The sequence below is a fragment of the Octopus bimaculoides genome, chromosome 29 (genome assembly GCF_046866305.1).
Source record: "Octopus bimaculoides isolate indiv1 chromosome 29, ASM4686630v1, whole genome shotgun sequence".
NCBI lineage: Eukaryota > Metazoa > Mollusca > Cephalopoda > Octopoda > Octopodidae > Octopus > Octopus bimaculoides.
In genome coordinates, this window is record NC_142956.1 from 2,093,230 (window position 1) to 2,109,814 (window position 16,585).

The 16,585-nt window shown below is 42.5% G+C and overlaps 1 protein-coding gene across 6 annotated transcripts in view; it reads right to left on the reverse strand.

The window, feature by feature from the left end:
• Window positions 1–533: 533 nt before the first annotated feature.
• Window positions 534–16,585, reverse strand: part of LOC106868491 (lysine-specific demethylase 5A) — a 73,877-nt gene continuing 57,825 nt past the window's right edge. For 4 of the 6 annotated variants that reach the window (XM_089345738.1, XM_089345736.1, XM_089345735.1 and 1 more), the window contains 7 exons: window positions 15,980–16,154; window positions 13,905–14,675; window positions 12,499–12,713; window positions 10,511–10,742; window positions 8,877–9,098; window positions 2,873–3,931; window positions 534–1,685 (listed from right to left, as the gene is read on the reverse strand). In XM_089345738.1, the coding sequence (XP_089201864.1) occupies window positions 1,621–1,685; window positions 2,873–3,931; window positions 8,877–9,098; window positions 10,511–10,742; window positions 12,499–12,713; window positions 13,905–14,675; window positions 15,980–16,154 (2,739 nt within the window). In that variant the 3' untranslated portion in view covers window positions 534–1,620. The remainder of the gene's footprint in view (window positions 1,686–2,872; window positions 3,932–8,876; window positions 9,099–10,510; window positions 10,743–12,498; window positions 12,714–13,904; window positions 14,676–15,979; window positions 16,155–16,585) is intronic. The other 2 variants (XM_089345737.1, XM_089345734.1) reach the window with 1 other exon arrangement.

A 16,585-nucleotide genomic window follows, 5' to 3' on the forward strand; every position in this document is an offset into this window, starting at 1 on the left:
CAAACCGTCCAACCCATACCAGCAGAGAAAGCGAACATTAAACGATGATGATGATGATATATGAATGACCGGAATATTGGATGCTCTAATACATCGCTGACCACAAGGCACTTCTCATTGTTTTAGCATTTGAATGACACCAACCCACTGGCTAGGTGAAGAGGCCATACACACACACACACACACACACACACACAAAAGAACTGTGTACAATCCCATGCCAGTTGTCATTAATGGAAGTAGGAACACACACTAAAATGCACATGCAAGCACACAGATACAAAGAAAAGAAAACAGCTGAAGTGTTGGTGACAGGAAGGGCACCCAGCTGTAGAAAATCTGCCACAAAAAACTTTCTTCGACTCATGCAAGCATGGAAAAGTGGATATGAAAACGATGATCACACAGACGGCACAGCATCAATTGATTGAAAGCTTCGATGAGTAATTAAAAATTTAACGAGACTCAAACACAGGCAGAAATCAAGAGAGAAACAAAATAAGAAAAATTTTAAAAAACAACAAAACAAACCCTTTTTTTTTAGAAAAAAAAAGATCTTTACTTAGATTTGAACCTGTGGCCTGTTGCTGAGGGTTCTTCTGGGTGACACAAAGCTGCTGCTGCTGTTGTTAATGATGAAAGGAGGGGATGGAGTTGGAAGAGAGCAGTGCTGCAAAATGGTGGCAGAGGGGGAGAGGGGAAGAGGAGAGAACAAACAAAGAAATTGTATAAATAAAATGGCATATAATAATAATAATAATAATAATAATAATAATAGTAGTAGTAGTAGTAGTAATAATTGTAATAGTGGTAGTAATAATAATAGAAATCATTATTATTATTATTATTGTTGTTGAAAAATGATATTTCTACTTCTAACACACACCGCCCACCCCAACACCACTACCCCCTCCCCTCTACCACCACCACCAACCATTTACCCCCTTGTTCCATCATCATCATCATAACAATTGTGTGCAGTGTTGTTATTGTTGTTGGTGGCTGTGGTGGTGGTGGTGGTGGTGATGCAGTTGTCCTTATATAGCAGTGACAACAGCAACAACAGACTTAAAAGTACAAAGAGAAGTGTGTATGTGTGGTGTGTGTGTGTGAGAGAGAGAGAGAGAGAGAGAGAGAATGAGGAATGGGAGTGGGGTAGAGGGAAAGAAACAGAGGAAGTGATTGAGAGGTGAGAGATGTAGGGAGGAAAGGAAGGGGATGGTGGTGGTGGTGGGAGGTGGTGAGATGCTGACATCCATCCAGAGCCACACAGCAGAGACTTGCACTCATATTAGGAGAGAGAGAGAGAGAGAGAGAGAGAGAGACGGAAAGATGAAGAAAGTACAAAGACAGAGAAAAAGAGAATAGTAAAAGAGGGGAGGGGGAGAGTGAGAGAGAGAGAGAGAGAGAGGGAAAGAAGAGGGGGAGAGGGGGAGGTTAAAAGAGGAGACAAAAAGAGAGAAGATTGTGAAAAGCTGAAAAATGACAAATTCGGCAGGTGGGGGTGGGGGGAGGGACAGCAATATAATGTTAGCAGTCTATATAAATATATTGGAGTGGTGGGGGAGGGCATCTGTGAAGTACTGGAGTGTGTGTGTGTGTGTGTGTGTGTATGAAGTCTCAGTGGCACCACTTGTTATTGTTCATAGAAAGATGACTTCCTTGTTTGCTGGCTTGCTCACTTGCTTGGTTGATAGGTTCATTGGCAGGTCAAAAGATTCATAAATTGGTAGATTGTTTCATTGTCAGGTTGGAACATTGGTCCATTGGCAAGTTGTCAGATTGGTTCATTTGGCAAGTTGATTGATTCATTGGCAGGTTGGAAGATTGGTTCATTGGCAGATTGGCAGATTAGTTCATTGGCAGATTGGTAGATTAGTTCATTGGCAGGTCGGAAGATTGGTTTATTGGCAGGTTGGAAGATTGGTTCATTGGCAGGTTGGTAGATTGGTTCATTGGCAGGTCGGAAGATTGGTTCATTGGCAGGTCGGAAGATTGGTTCATTGGCAGGTCGGAAGATTGGTTCATTGGCAGGTTGGTTTATTGGTAAGTTGGAAGATTGGTTCATTGGCAGGTTGGTAGATTGGTTGATTTCAAAGAGAAAGAGAAAAAAAAATTTTTAATTTTTAATGGACTGAAATCAAAATCTGTTAAACATTACAGAAAATACCTCACAATTATTTAGGTCCCTAAGATTTGGCATGAAATCCTGCAAAAAAGTAACTTGAACCCATTCCAAAGTGAAGGCCCACAAAATGGGGGGGGGGGGTCAATGGTATAAATATGGATTCCCCTAAACTTTCTGGTTTTGTCTCAGTGCTCAACAATTGCTTAACAACATTTCATCCGTCTTAATGTTCCGAGTTCAAATTCCACTAAGACTCACATTGCCTTCCAGGGTCAACGAAATAAATACCAGCTGAGCACTGAATCTCATGGCAATCGACTGTACTGCCCACCCCCCACTCGAAAATTTCAGGCCTGGGAAAAAATATTAGATGGGTGGGGGGTGGATCATTAAAACCATAGGAATATCAAACAAAACTGCTTACAGGATTTATTTCAACTCTCTACACTCAGGGTTCAAATCCTGCTACAGTTAACTTATCCTTGCCCCACCCACCCACCCCCTCCACCAGGGTTGATAAAATAAAGTATCAGTTAAATACCGGGTATCAATGAGATCTGGTTGCTATTACCAGCACAGACTGACCAAGCAGACCCCCTTGTCCACTTACTATCATCATCATCATCATCATCATCATCATCATCACCACACATGCACGCCATCCTCAGCCAACCCCTCCCCCCACTCCCACCCCCGCCTCAACCCATTCTGACAAAAATCTGCAAAATATCATTTTCATCTTACCAGGGTCTTTCTTTCCGGCCGTCAAAGTCTCCGCCAAGGGGCCTGATGCTGCTGCTGTTGATGTTGTAGTTGGTTTTGTTGTTGTTGTTGTCGTCGTCGCTGCTGTTGATGTTGAGTTTATAGTCTTTGCCGCTGCTGTTTGTCTGCTTCCGGTCGTCGGTTCAGAATCCGTGGGCGACTGCTCGTGTCCTTCGCCCTGCCTGCTCGCGTCGTCGTCAAACATTTCGTCATCGTCATCGTCGTCAATGTTCCTGTTATCATCGTCCACTGTCATAACCACATCCTCACCATCATCATCATTGTCATCATCATCATCATCGTCGTCTTGTTGTAGTTGTACTTTGCCATTTTCTCTCTCACCACCAGCACCACCACCACCATCATCATCATCACCACCACCAACACCATCACCACCACCATCCTCCTCCTCTTCCTCATAATATTCAACATCATCTTCATCACCATTTACTCCTACTTCCTCTTCTTCTTCCTCCCCCTCCTCCTCCACTGCTGCCGCATCCAACTCCATCCTGTCACCACCACTACCCAAGCCACGTCGCTGAAAGTCCTTTGTTGTGGCCCCACTGTGGAGCGGTGCAGACAGAGGCCCGTCAACACCAGTGCCACCACCAGGTGACACAACCTCATTTGAGGACCAAGCCACTTCTGCTTCATCCTCCTCTTCCTCCTCCTCCTCGTCTTCCTCCTCCTCCTCCTGCTCTTCATCTGGTGTGTGTGGTGGAGACGGAGGCACTGTGACATTGCCGGCCAGGCTGTTGGTGGTTCTGACACCACCACCACCACCACCGACATTACTAGTTGATCTCTGTGGCACTGTAGTGACGACACCATTGGCCAGGCTGCTAGCAGTGACGATACCACCACTGCTAGCTGCCGTCCTCAGTGACACTGTGCCACCACCAGCGGCCCTCAATGGTACTTTACACTTGAAGCAGACGTAATCATCATCTTCTCCCACTTCATCCTCCCCGACGCCAACGCACAACAAGTGGAACCACAATTCACAGCGGTCACATTGCACCCAATTCACCTCGTCACCTAAACAAAAAAAAAACAAAAAATTAAGATCAAATAATTAAGAAAAATTAAACATTTTTTCAAAATCCTTTTATACACACACATATGTACACACACACACACGTATATATACATACATACATCATCACTGTTTAACAGTCGCCTTCCATGCTGGCATGAACATATGTATGTGTGTGTGTGTGCATATATATATATTAGTTTATGTATATATTAATATTATCTCAGTTATTAAAACCTTCGATAATTTAAATACGTTAATAGTTACCAGAGGTAGCAAAATTACACTAAAAAACAAGATATCACAGCCGTTTTACAGGTAGGGATACCAAGTGATACATTTTGAGAAGATACGGATAATAATAATAATAAATGGAGCAAAACGCATGTCAATAAAAGTTCCTTTAATTCCTACACATGTTTCGAAATAAATGAGAGCCCTTTCACAAAGAAGAAAGAGCTGTTGGGGTTCCTCATATATTTCTCTTCAGGGAGTTCATAATAAAACATGTAATAGCAAGACAAAAACGAAATGATGAGGTAACTTACGAGCAGAGATGTTACATGGTCAGTGACCGTTAGAAGGTTTGTTTACATAGAGATATAAAGGGGTCAAAGATATTATTCCATGGGCTTTAGGAATAAGAACGCTTGTTTACACACACACACATATATATATATATATATATACGCTTAGTTTTAGAATGGTGGCAGTTGATGAAGGAAATGTTCTCTATGTGGCCTGTGTGTTTTCTGTATTCCGTTTATCATTTTGTCCACGTTTTTTTGCTACGTCTTGTACCCAGATATGTGTCTAATATATACATGTAGATGTAGGTATGTACATACATGTACGTATATACGCATATACTCATATATTATTTGTATTATATATTAACGTTGCTTGTTTTCACTTTTTCGAGATCAGTGAATAATTTCACTGGAAAAAGTTATGTATATTTGCAAAGGAATATCTTTCGCATCGAAGGTCGGCGGTTGTCGTACGCTGAAGACGGGTAAATACCCAGAAACTCGAGTCCGTACGTATCCCAGATCAAGATGGGAAGGATGACTTCCCTTTGCAAATATAGACAGGACACAGATGTGTGTCAATAGCCAGCTGCAGGAGATGTTCTCCTGGGGCTAAAAGCAACAGTAACATCCACTCTTAGGGGTCAGCCACATTTAAGTGGCAAATATACTTTACCTTGTTGTGCAGTTACTGTTAATACTTCGTTCAGAGATTTAACATATATATATATATATATATATATATATATATATATAGGAAAACAAAAAATAATAATAATAAAAGGGCAGAATGCTAAACTGAAAACCTATTTTAATATAGATGTGTGTAAGAAGGGTTAAAAAGGGTTTCTAACCGGCTTTCATTGTATTGCAAATTTTCAAGAAGGGGTAAAATGAAAATAATGTTTTTTACAAGAAAATAATAAGTATGTTAAAAAAATGAATATATCAATACATTATATTGTCTTTGAGCTTTTAAAGTTCAATAGTAATTCATGTAGATAATTGTTAGAAACATTAGGATGCATGTATTTAAGTTTTAGTATTATGTTTAAAAAGGATTAATGTTTGTGTGTCAAAGAGGAAACGTGGATAGGGGGAGACAATTCTGTGGGTTTTATACTCTTTAGTTGGGGGCTATGAACTCTTTTTAAACAGGAAGTTTATGTCTGTTCTTAGAGAAACAAGAAGTAAATTTATATGTATTTCATTGAGTAGGCGAGAGAAGGGAATATGGTCACCGTATAAAAAGATTCTCCTTGTTGATTCTTTCTTGTGTAGAGATTCTGTCTTTAGGATCTTTTTTAAAACGGGGGCCACATTTTTCATTAACGAAACACTTTGAAACTTGGAACACTGGTAGAATGTGTCATATAAAACATCCTTTTGTCTTAGTCTTCTTAAAAAAAAAAGAAATCCATAAATTATTCCATGTGAAAGTTGTCGTATTTCTGTAATTTCAACCAATCACTGACGTCCATTCAGAGATATACATTAAGTGCCGACTACATAAACAATTAACCCTAACCCTTACCCTAGGGTTAGGGTTAGGGTTAAAGCAAATTTAAAATGAAAAAAGCAAATAAAACGAAGGTATGGAGATTAAATATGCTTTACATCGCTTAATCAGCCAAAGGAGTAAAATGTAAACAACTGAATACTTGTCAGTGATTGGTTGAAATTATCGAAATAAGACAATTTTTTACATGAAATAAATTCGAATACAAAAATATTTTTCTGTTCTATAACACAAAATAGATAAGTATACGAAGTTTGAAAGTCTTTCGGTACCAAAAACACTACGTAAAACATTAATGAAAAATGTGGTCCCCGTTTTAAAAAAGATCCTGTCTTTACATTGATAGAAAGGGAATACAAAGAATTTAGGATTTTTATTTTTATATACATATATATATATATATATATACTGAGGGTGATAAATTGAATATCAATTTAATTAACATCAATCTAAAACCAGTGGCCTAGCATATAAAAAAAAATCTGAAAATTCAGATAAATTGTATTACATAATTTATCACCTTCAGTATACTCTTTTACTTGTTTCAGTCATTTGACTGCGGCCATGCTGGAGCACCGCCTTTAGTCGAGAAAATCGACCCCAAGACTTATTCTTTGTAAGCCTAGTACTTATTGTATCGGTCTCTTTTTGCCGAACCGCTAAGTTACGGGGACGTAAACACATCAGCATCGGTTGTCAAGTGATGTTATGGGACAAACATATACACACACACATACCTATATATAAATATTTACATATATACGACAGGCTTCTTTCAGTTTCCGTCTACCAAATCCACTCTCAAGGCTTTGGTCGGCCTGGTGTCATGTAGTGGGACTGAACCCGGAACCATGTGGTTGGTAAGCAAGCTACTTACCACACAGCCACTCATAAATATTAATTTAAATAGTTATGTTCTGTAGCCAGCAACATCTACTGCAGTGACTTATCGTCTGCACAACTGCTTCCGGAATTTCATGTGCCAGAACTGAGACATTTGAAAATAACCCCAATGTAATCGGTAGAACTGTACACACATCAAATTTTATGAAGACAATTCGTGTATAGTTCTGCAAATTATATTGAATTTAGAACGATTGTGCTGAAGAACCACGGACGTTTTTACCTAAGTAAAAAAAAAGTTGATGGGGAAACTGGTATACGATTAATTCTTTATTTTGTATATTTTCCATTTGCCTTGCCCACTTATGTTCTGGAGTTAGCTGAATTTTTTTCTGGAGAACATTATCCTTCTTTGTGGTTGGGTCGTTGATGACCTCTTTCTAGCATATCGGATGTCCACTTAGTGGTCATCCCTTCTTATACGCATATATATATATATCGTTTTCGTATTCTTTATGTGAATTTGTGTTTTGAAGCATAGAGAACGTTCATCAAATCAGCATAAAACCGGAGAACATCAACCAACTTCAGAAAGTGTGTTATCTTATGAATGTTCTGTTGTGGGAATTTCACTTTGCACATATAAAATTGGCGAATCCTTGAAATCTTATAATGCTTGTGAATAACAGCTGGGGGGGGGGGGGGGGGGGGTCTTATGCTGGGCCTTTGACCAAATATACGACTAAAATCTCATGAAGGTGGCACAACAATGATTTTTTAAAAGTTAAAATGCGACATGTTCTAACTGTAAACTGAACTTTCCGGACGACATGGACTAAAAAAATATTCCAATAATGTGTATGTATATATATATATATATATATAAACAATATATGAGTATATGCATATATATGTACATGTATGTATATACGTTCATCTACATGTACATATAGATACATAACTGGGTACATGACGTGGCAAAAAGAACAAGGACAAAATGGTAAACAAGGTGCAACAAACAAGCAGGCCACATAGAAACATCCCCTTCATCAGCTGCCACCATTAAAACTCCAGCGTTTCGAAGAATTAAGGCAGTACGCATCATTAAAATGGTTCTTCCCACGAACACAAATTAAATTGTTTTCGTGGAGGGTAGGGGCGGACGGAAAACAAGACAGGAAAATGAAACGGTGAAATAAACAAACAAAAAGGCTGTACAACCAGACGTGAAGTGTGTATGTCTTGAACGCTGTGAAGCACGAACAGGAGGGGCAAAGAAGTACGTGCGAGCTTGGTGATTCCAAGAACGAAAAGAAATAGCCGCCGGACACATGTGACCAAGGCTGTGTGAAGAGAAAGAGTAGCAGAGGGAAAAGGAGGGGAGGAAGTAGAATAAAAGTGAGCAACGAAAGGTAGAGAGAGAGAGAGATAGTAGTAGTAACGGTGAGAGGCGAAGGACGAGTAACAAGAGATAGATAGAGAGAGAGAGAGAGAGAAGTAGTGACAGGTAGAGGCGAAGAACAGTAGAGGGAAGAATGAGAGGGGGAGATAGAAATAGAGAGAGAGTCGCGTTAGAAAAATAGTTAAAACTTACTGTATATATATATATATATATTTTTGTCAGTGTGTGTGTGTGTGTGTATTTGTGTTTGTCCTCTGCCACCACTTGACAGCTGGTGATGGTTTGTTTTTGTCCCTATAACTTAGCAGTTTGGCATAAGAAAGCAACAGGTTTAAGTACCACACTTTAAAAGAAGTACAAAGGGTTGATTTGTCCAACTAAAATCCCTTCAGGGGAGTGCCCCAGCACAGCCACAGTCCTGTGAGTAAAGCAAGGAAACGATAAAAGATACATATGACAGGCTTCCCCACAGTCTCCATCAACCACATTCACTCACAAGACGTGGTGGTAGTAGTAGGAGGCCTGAAGCTATAGTAGAAGACACTTGCCCAAAGTGCCACACACTGGGACCCAACCACCCGCAACCATACAGCCATGCTTCACTGTTGTTATTTTTTTCTTTTAATGTTTCCACCATGACCACCACTACCTACCTGCAGGTTTCAGACACTTCACAGCAGAACAGTCGTCTTCTTCTTCCTCCTCCTCGTCTGCCTCATCTCCACTCAACGAGGCACTCTTCTTACTCTGCTTCACTCGACCGGATGGTTTCTTCTCCCGAGCACCACTAGAGATTTTCATCCTCTTCTGGCTCTTCTCCTCCTTCTTCATTTTGCTTTCGTTAGTGTTCACAGAATTCATCTCTTTACATTTATCTACAACAAACAAACAAACAAACAAACAAACAAACAAACAAACAAACAAACAGCTTTGAACATAACACACATGGAATATTTGGGACCTGACATGGGGCCTCGTTTTACGCTACTTGGTAACACCAACCCTGGGCTAAGTAAATGAATACCAGCCTCGTCAGCATCATTGTTTCACATCCGTGTCTTCTCAAGTACAGCAGTGCACCACATATCTTGGACTTCCATTGCAAAATGTTAGCAAAGACAAGAAACTGTTTTTTGTGCAAAATAAAAAGCATATTTTCCAAGACATCACCACTTCAAACATTAGCATGGATTCTCTAAAATCTTAAATTATATTTATTTCTTTGTTGCCCACGAGGGGCTAAACATAGAGGGGACAAACAAGGAGAGACAAAGGGATTAAGTCGATTACATCGACCCCAGTGCGTAACTGGTATTTATTTAATTGACCCCAAAAGGATGAAAGGCAAAGTCGACCTCGGTGGAAATTGAACTTCAGAACCTAACGGCAGATAAAATACCGCTAAGCATTTTGCCCAGTGTGCTAACGATTCTGCCAGTTCGCCGCCCTCTTTTACTTGTTTCTCTCATTTGACTGTGGCCATGCTGGAGCACCGCCTTTAGTCGAGCAAACCGACCCCAGGACTTATTCTTTGTAAGCCTAGTACTTATTCTATCAGTATCTCTTGCCAGACCGCTAAGTGATGGGGACATAAACACACCAGCATTGGTTGTCAAGCGATGTTGGGGGAACAAACACAGACACACAAACATACACACACACGTATATATATATATATATATATATATATATATGTGTGTGTGTGTGTGTATATATATATATATATATATATATATATATATATATATATATATATATGTGTGTGTGTATATATATAACAAGCTTCTCTCAGTTTCTGTCTACCAAATCCACTCACAAGGATTTGGTAAGCTCAAGGCTATAGTAGAAGACACTTGGACAAGGTGCCACGCAGTGGGACTGAACCCAGAACCATGTGGTTCGTAAGCAAGCTACTTACCACACAGCCACTCCTTCGCCTATAATTATTTCTAAAAACTTGGGGCATTGCCAGGCACACCGTACTTGGCACTAACACAGGCCACATGTGCCTGCCGAGACACACCACATGTGGGCATGAAAGTGGGCAGACTACATGGTGCATCTTAACATACCATGCCACACCTAAATACATAATGTGACACACACTGCACAGCATCACAGACACAAGGTTACACGCCACACCTCAGGCACACCTGTCAATCCCTACAACATCCCTGGTCCACATTTGGTGGTAAGCCTTATAACAGATTCCCTAACCCCTAGTAAACCACCTCCCTTCTTCACCAGATCTGGTAAAAAAAAAAAGTCTGCTAATTAAACCACTTACTTTTCTCTTTCAATTTCAGATCTTTGTCCTTCACAACAAGTTTTTTCCTTGGTTTCGATGAAGGGCTGTTCTCGTCTTTACTCCTCTTGCTTTTCGTCTCGCAATTCTCTGACTCCTCCTCTTTCTTCTTCCTTTTCTTCTTCACTTTCTCCTTCTCTTTTTCCTTCTCTTTGCCCTTTGCCGGAACTTTCTCAGGCTTCTCCTTCATCGGAATCCTCTCCGTTGTCAACTCCTGCAAGTCCGCAACAGGAGAGAGGCAAGGAGGAAAACAGTTCAGTTTCTGACAAAAGTAGCAAGGCTGTTAATGGGAACGGGGCGGTGGGGCTGGTAGAGCACAGGTCAGATGGGCTGGGCACAGACAGACATATAGAACAGGGGACGACGGTGTAATAGACAGCTGGGGGCTAGAGAGAGTTTAACAGGTTGGCTCCCACATGACGTGTGTTAGTGGGTTGTGGTTGTATGTTAACGAGTCCCTCCCGACCCACCAGAGAGTGGTTTTTTCATTTCTTTCCTATGGGCTTTCTGAGAGGTATAGAATAGAAGAAAAATATTATGCTGCTCACCATCATCATCCTCCTCCTCACCGTCGTTTAACGTCCGCTTTCCATGCTAGCATGGGTTGGATGATTTGACTGAGGACTGGCGAACAAGATGGCTACACCAGGCTCCAATCTGATTTGGCAGAGTTTCTACAGCTGGATGCCCTTCCTAACGCCAACCACTCCGAGAGCATAGTGGGTGCTTTTACGGAAACAGGCACCTATATGTCTGTGGCTTTGAAATGGCTAAAGTTATCTAAAATTTGCAAACTTTAAAAGCTATTAACTCTTTATTCATTGATTTATGGTGAAAATGTGAATGATTACTTTACAAAACGACCCCACTACACAAAATATGAAATCATTTGGAACAAAAACTGAAGAAATTGAAAAGTGGCAGCCAAACAGAAGAAACCCACATAGTCAAATAAAATATGTGGAGCAGAAAAACAAGAATTCATCATCATCATCATCATCGTTTAACGTCCGTCTTCCATGCTGGCATGGGTTAGACGATTTGACTGAGGACTGGTGAAACCAGATGGCTGCACCAGGTTCCAATCTGATTTGGCAGAGCTTCTACAGCTGGATGCCCTTCCTAACGCCAACCATTCCGAGACTGTTGTGGGTGCTTTTATGTGCCACCGGCATGAAGGCCAGTCGGGCGGTACTGGCAATGGCCACGCTCAAAATGGTGTATTTTACGTTACGTGCCACCTGTACAAGAGCCAGTTCGGCAGCACTGGCAACGATCTCGCTCGAATGTCTTTACACGTGCCATCCAGCACAAGTGCCAGGAAGGCGACGCTGGGCACAGGTGCCATGACGCTGCTCATGTCAAAATTAATTAAGATGTCATATTGGGACCCTGGGATAAAATGTAAAATGAGGCTTGGAAGCCAATGTGTTAACAGAGCATGAGGGAAGGGGCAGACAAAAAGAGTAGGAGGAGATGGGTTTACAAGGTATAGGGAGATAAACAGTCTAATAAAGTATTAGAGGAGAGAGAGGGAGAGTACAGAGGGAGTCTAATATTAAAGTACAGAGGGATTAATAGTCTAATAGAGTATAATAACAGCTGTATTGGTATCATACAAAAAGAGAGCCTGCAGTGATAAAAAGGATACATTAGATAATGTAGTCCTAGATACACTATGCCTGAACAAAAGATGGGATGGTCACAGTTGGAACGTCTTTGATCATAGGCCTGCTTGGACCAGGACTGACCTGGGGCTAAAACTATAGCTATTAATACTAACTCCTATACTATACATTAGATAATGTAGTCCTAGATACACTATGCCTGAACAAAAGATGGGATGGTCACAGTTGGAACGTCTTTGGTCATAGGTCAGTCTGGATGAGGACTGATAAAAACAGAGGAACGAAGAGGAAGTGGGGTGGATATGGGGGGGGGGGCGGGAGTTGGAAAGGTTGAGCACATACCTCGAATTCCATGTATTTATCTTCGTTTGTTGTCTGACATGCGACCAAGATGCGCCTGATGTGCTGGGTCTCATCCAGTGAGACCTCAAGAAGGTCTCCGTCCATCATCAGGTCCTCCAGCTGCAGTTGTGCTGTGGCAGACAGTTCAAGGATAGGCGACTCCAGTAGGCGGGGGATGAGAGGGGACTTGCGCTGGTGTTTCCGCGGAGATACAGCTGCTCGCAAGACAGGAAAGAAACATGCATTGAGCCTTTAACGTTCAAATTATTTTGGAGAGAGAGAGAGGGAGGGAGAGAGAGAGAGACAGAGAGAGAGTGAGTGAGGGAGAGAAAGAGAGGGAGAGGGAGAGAAAGAGAGTGAGAGGGAAAGAAAGAGAGTGAGAGAGGAGAAAGAGAGAGAGAGAGAAAGAAAGAGTGAGGGAGAGAGAAGGGGAGAGAGACAGAAAGAGAGAGACAGAGAGAGAGAGAGTGAGGGAGAGAAAGAGAGTGAGAGGGAGAGAAAGAGAGTGAGAGGGAAAGAAAGAGAGTGAGAGAGGAGAAAGAGAGAGAGAGAGAAAGAAAGAGTGAGGGAGAGAGAAGGGGAGAGAGAGAGAGAGTGAGAGAAAGAGAGAGAGAGTGGGTGAGAGAGAAAGAGAAAGAGAGAAAGAAAGAGAAAGAGAGTGAGAGGGAAAGAAAGAGAGTGAGAGAGGAGAAAGAGAGAGAGAGAGAAAGAAAGAGTGAGGGAGAGAGAAGGGGAGAGAGAGAGAGAGTGAGAGAAAGAGAGAGAGAGTGGGTGAGAGAGAGAAAGAGAAAGAGAGAAAGAAAGAGAAAGAGAGTGAGAGGGAAAGAAAGAGAGTGAGAGAGGAGAAAGAGAGAGAGAGAGAAAGAAAGAGTGAGGGAGAGAGAAGGGGAGAGAGAGAGAGAGTGAGAGAAAGAGAGAGAGAGTGGGTGAGAGAGAAAGAGAAAGAGAGAAAGAAAGAGAAAGAGAGTGAGAGGGAAAGAAAGAGAGTGAGAGAGGAGAAAGAGAGAGAGAGAGAAAGAAAGAGTGAGGGAGAGAGAAGGGGAGAGAGAGAGAGAGTGAGAGAAAGAGAGAGAGAGTGGGTGAGAGAGAGAAAGAGAAAGAGAGAAAGAAAGAGAAAGAGAGTGAGAGGGAAAGAAAGAGAGTGAGAGAGGAGAAAGAGAGAGAGAGAGAAAGAAAGAGTGAGGGAGAGAGAAGGGGAGAGAGAGAGAGAGTGAGAGAAAGAGAGAGAGAGAGTGAGAGAAAGAAAGAGTGAGGGAGAGAGAAGGGGAGAGAGAGAGAGTGAGAGAAAGAGAGAGAGAGTGGGTGAGAGAAAGAGAAAGAGAGTGTGAGAGAGAGTGAGAGAAAAAGAGAGAGAGAGAAAGAGAGAGTGAGTGAGAGAGACAGACAGACAGATGTAGTATACTTACAAGACGTCTTGGAGACTGAAGAGTATGTGTGTTCGGATGTCATGCCAAGGTTATTATTACTGTTGTTGTTGTTGTTGTTGTTATGTCCATTGAGCAGTAGGAGGTGGTGGTCAGATAGGGAAAGCTGTGCACCACCGCCACCAGCTGCAGCAGCAGGGTCAAGCGCTGTGCAGCATCCATCATCGACACTTTGCTGTGAGACGGGCGACAGCTGGCCGGAGGGGTTGCTGTCAGTGTTGTCCAGTGTGAAGGGGGTGGCAGCAGAGGTGGTGGTGGTGCTGGTGGTAGTGGTGGTGGTGGTGGTGTTTGTGGTGGAGGCAGTGAGATCCCTAAGAGAGGTGTGCAGGCCGCTGAAAGCGCTTTGTGTGACAGTGGCCAAGTGGCTCTGGAGTTCTGGATTGTTTGCGGCCTTCAGCAGCTCTGCATTAATAATCTTCTCGGTCTTCTCACGGGCAGCCTGCTCCACCATGCGTTGGCTAAGAAGGCTAAGCTTGGCAAGGGCGGCAGCCAACTCGGGCGTGGCTAAGCAGTTGCGTGCCTTATCCTGCCATGCCATCGCTCGCTCGGTGAGGCACTGCAGGGCCTCGCCCTCGGCCAGCCGGACAGGCAGCTTCTGAAGCGAGACTAGCAGGGAGAGGATGGTTTCCAGTCTCGGACGTCTTGACCTCAAGCAGAGCGGACAGAGAAATTTGAGGTCTCGCACTGTTTGCATTTGGACAGCTTGGTTGACTCTCTTGATGTTGGCTGCCTTTGGTAGGGGAACACAAGACCCTGAAACAAACAGAAAAAAAAAACAAATAACAACAACACAGAGGTGTGGCACGTGAGGCAGTAGCAATCTGCCTGAAACTATCAAACACTGATGCAGTATACAGAGCCCTTCCATCGCTTCTGATCTCAACTGATTGAAAGTGTTACCATGTACATATTTTGTCTTGGTATAAAAGATGGGCCACAGCAAATATTCTGCTCAATACCACAGATTTGCTTGTCAGTTGTTTGACCCTAACAAGTTGAGCATGTCCATTGGTGACTGACGATATGTGCATCACTGATCAGGAGCAGAAGTAGTGGGGGAGCATCATAGCTGTGTGTTGAGAGGAATTCCTTAGGGTGTGACTAATTCACCTTTGGAAACATGAGTGTTTGTTCAACACCCTTAAAGAATCCATACTCAGGAATGTTTTGAGTGGGATGGGCTACTCGACCTGAAGAACATTCAAACTGGACCTCACCTGCGAGGTCATACGCTGTTTATCTTGATATCAGATTAGTATGTCGCGCACTTATGGTTGTAATGCAGGTGCCTGGGGTACCCTTGTCATATGGGTAGTCATGATGGGTATATTAGGCTTCAGTTCATTTAATAAAGCCGCAAAGACCTGTTGAGGCAAGTGAAATCGAAATCAAACTAAATTCGACGACTGGCAACCATGCCAACATCGTCTCCTTCATTGGACACGAAACTCGGCTTGCAAAGACCTATTGGGGCAAGCGAAAGCGAAATCGTGATGGCAAATGTGCCCAGCGTTTCCTTCCTGGCACATGTAAAGATATTCGAGCGAGATCGTTGCCAGTGCCGCTGGACTGGCTCCTGTGCAGGTGGCACAAAAAATACACCATTTTGAGTGTGGCCGTTGCCAGTACCGCCCGACTGGCCTTCATACCGGTGGCACGTAAAAGCACCCACTACACGCTCGGAGTGGTTGGCGTTAGGAAGGGCATCCAGCTGTAGAAACTCTGCCAAATCAGATTGGAGCCTGGTGTAGCCATCTGGCTCACCAGTCCTCAGTCAAATCGTCCAACCCATGCTAGCATGGAAAGCGGACGTTAAACGATGATGATGATGACTACAGCTGGCTGTTTTAAGATAAATAAATAAACCTTACTACGTACAACAGAGCCTCATCTTTGAAATGTAAACATACTGAGAGATTTGGTTGCTATTTCTAGCAGAATGCATAGTTACATCGAAGAATGGATATATATATATATATATAATAAAGTAGTAGTGGTAATGAAAATGGTGGTGGTGGTGATGAAAGTAAATGCGGTGGTTGTGGTTTCAAACTCACCATGGAACCAGTCTTTACACAATTCACACTGTAACATCAATCCAGACGCAGATTTACGACAGATGCAATACTTGATGTCTCCACCGTCCGAATTGTGGATCTTCTCCAAATTGATGCTGCGAAGTTCCTTCATTGCCTCGATTTCTCTTTGTTCAGCCAACTTGAAGGCAGCAACCTGGGGACGTGAAGTGGGGGAGAAAACAAAGTAGAAAGGCAGGGGTTAGAAACGACGTAAAACAAAGTCCACCTCGGCGGCATTCGAACTCAGAATGTTAAGACAGACAAAATACTGCTAAGCATTCCGCCCAGTGTGCTAACAACTCTGCCAGCTCACAGCCATAATAATACGAAATACTACTACTGAAGGCACAAGGTCTGAAACTTGGAGGGAGGGGACCCCAGTGGAATTTGAACTCAGAATGTTAAGACAGACAAAATACTGCTAAGCATTCCGCCCAGTGTGCTAACAACTCTGCCAGCTCACAGCCATAATAATACGAAATACTACTACTGAAGGCACAAGGTCTGAAACTTGGAGGGAGGGGACCCCAGTGGAATTTGAACTCAGAATGTTAAGACAGACAAAATACTGCTAAGCATTCCGCC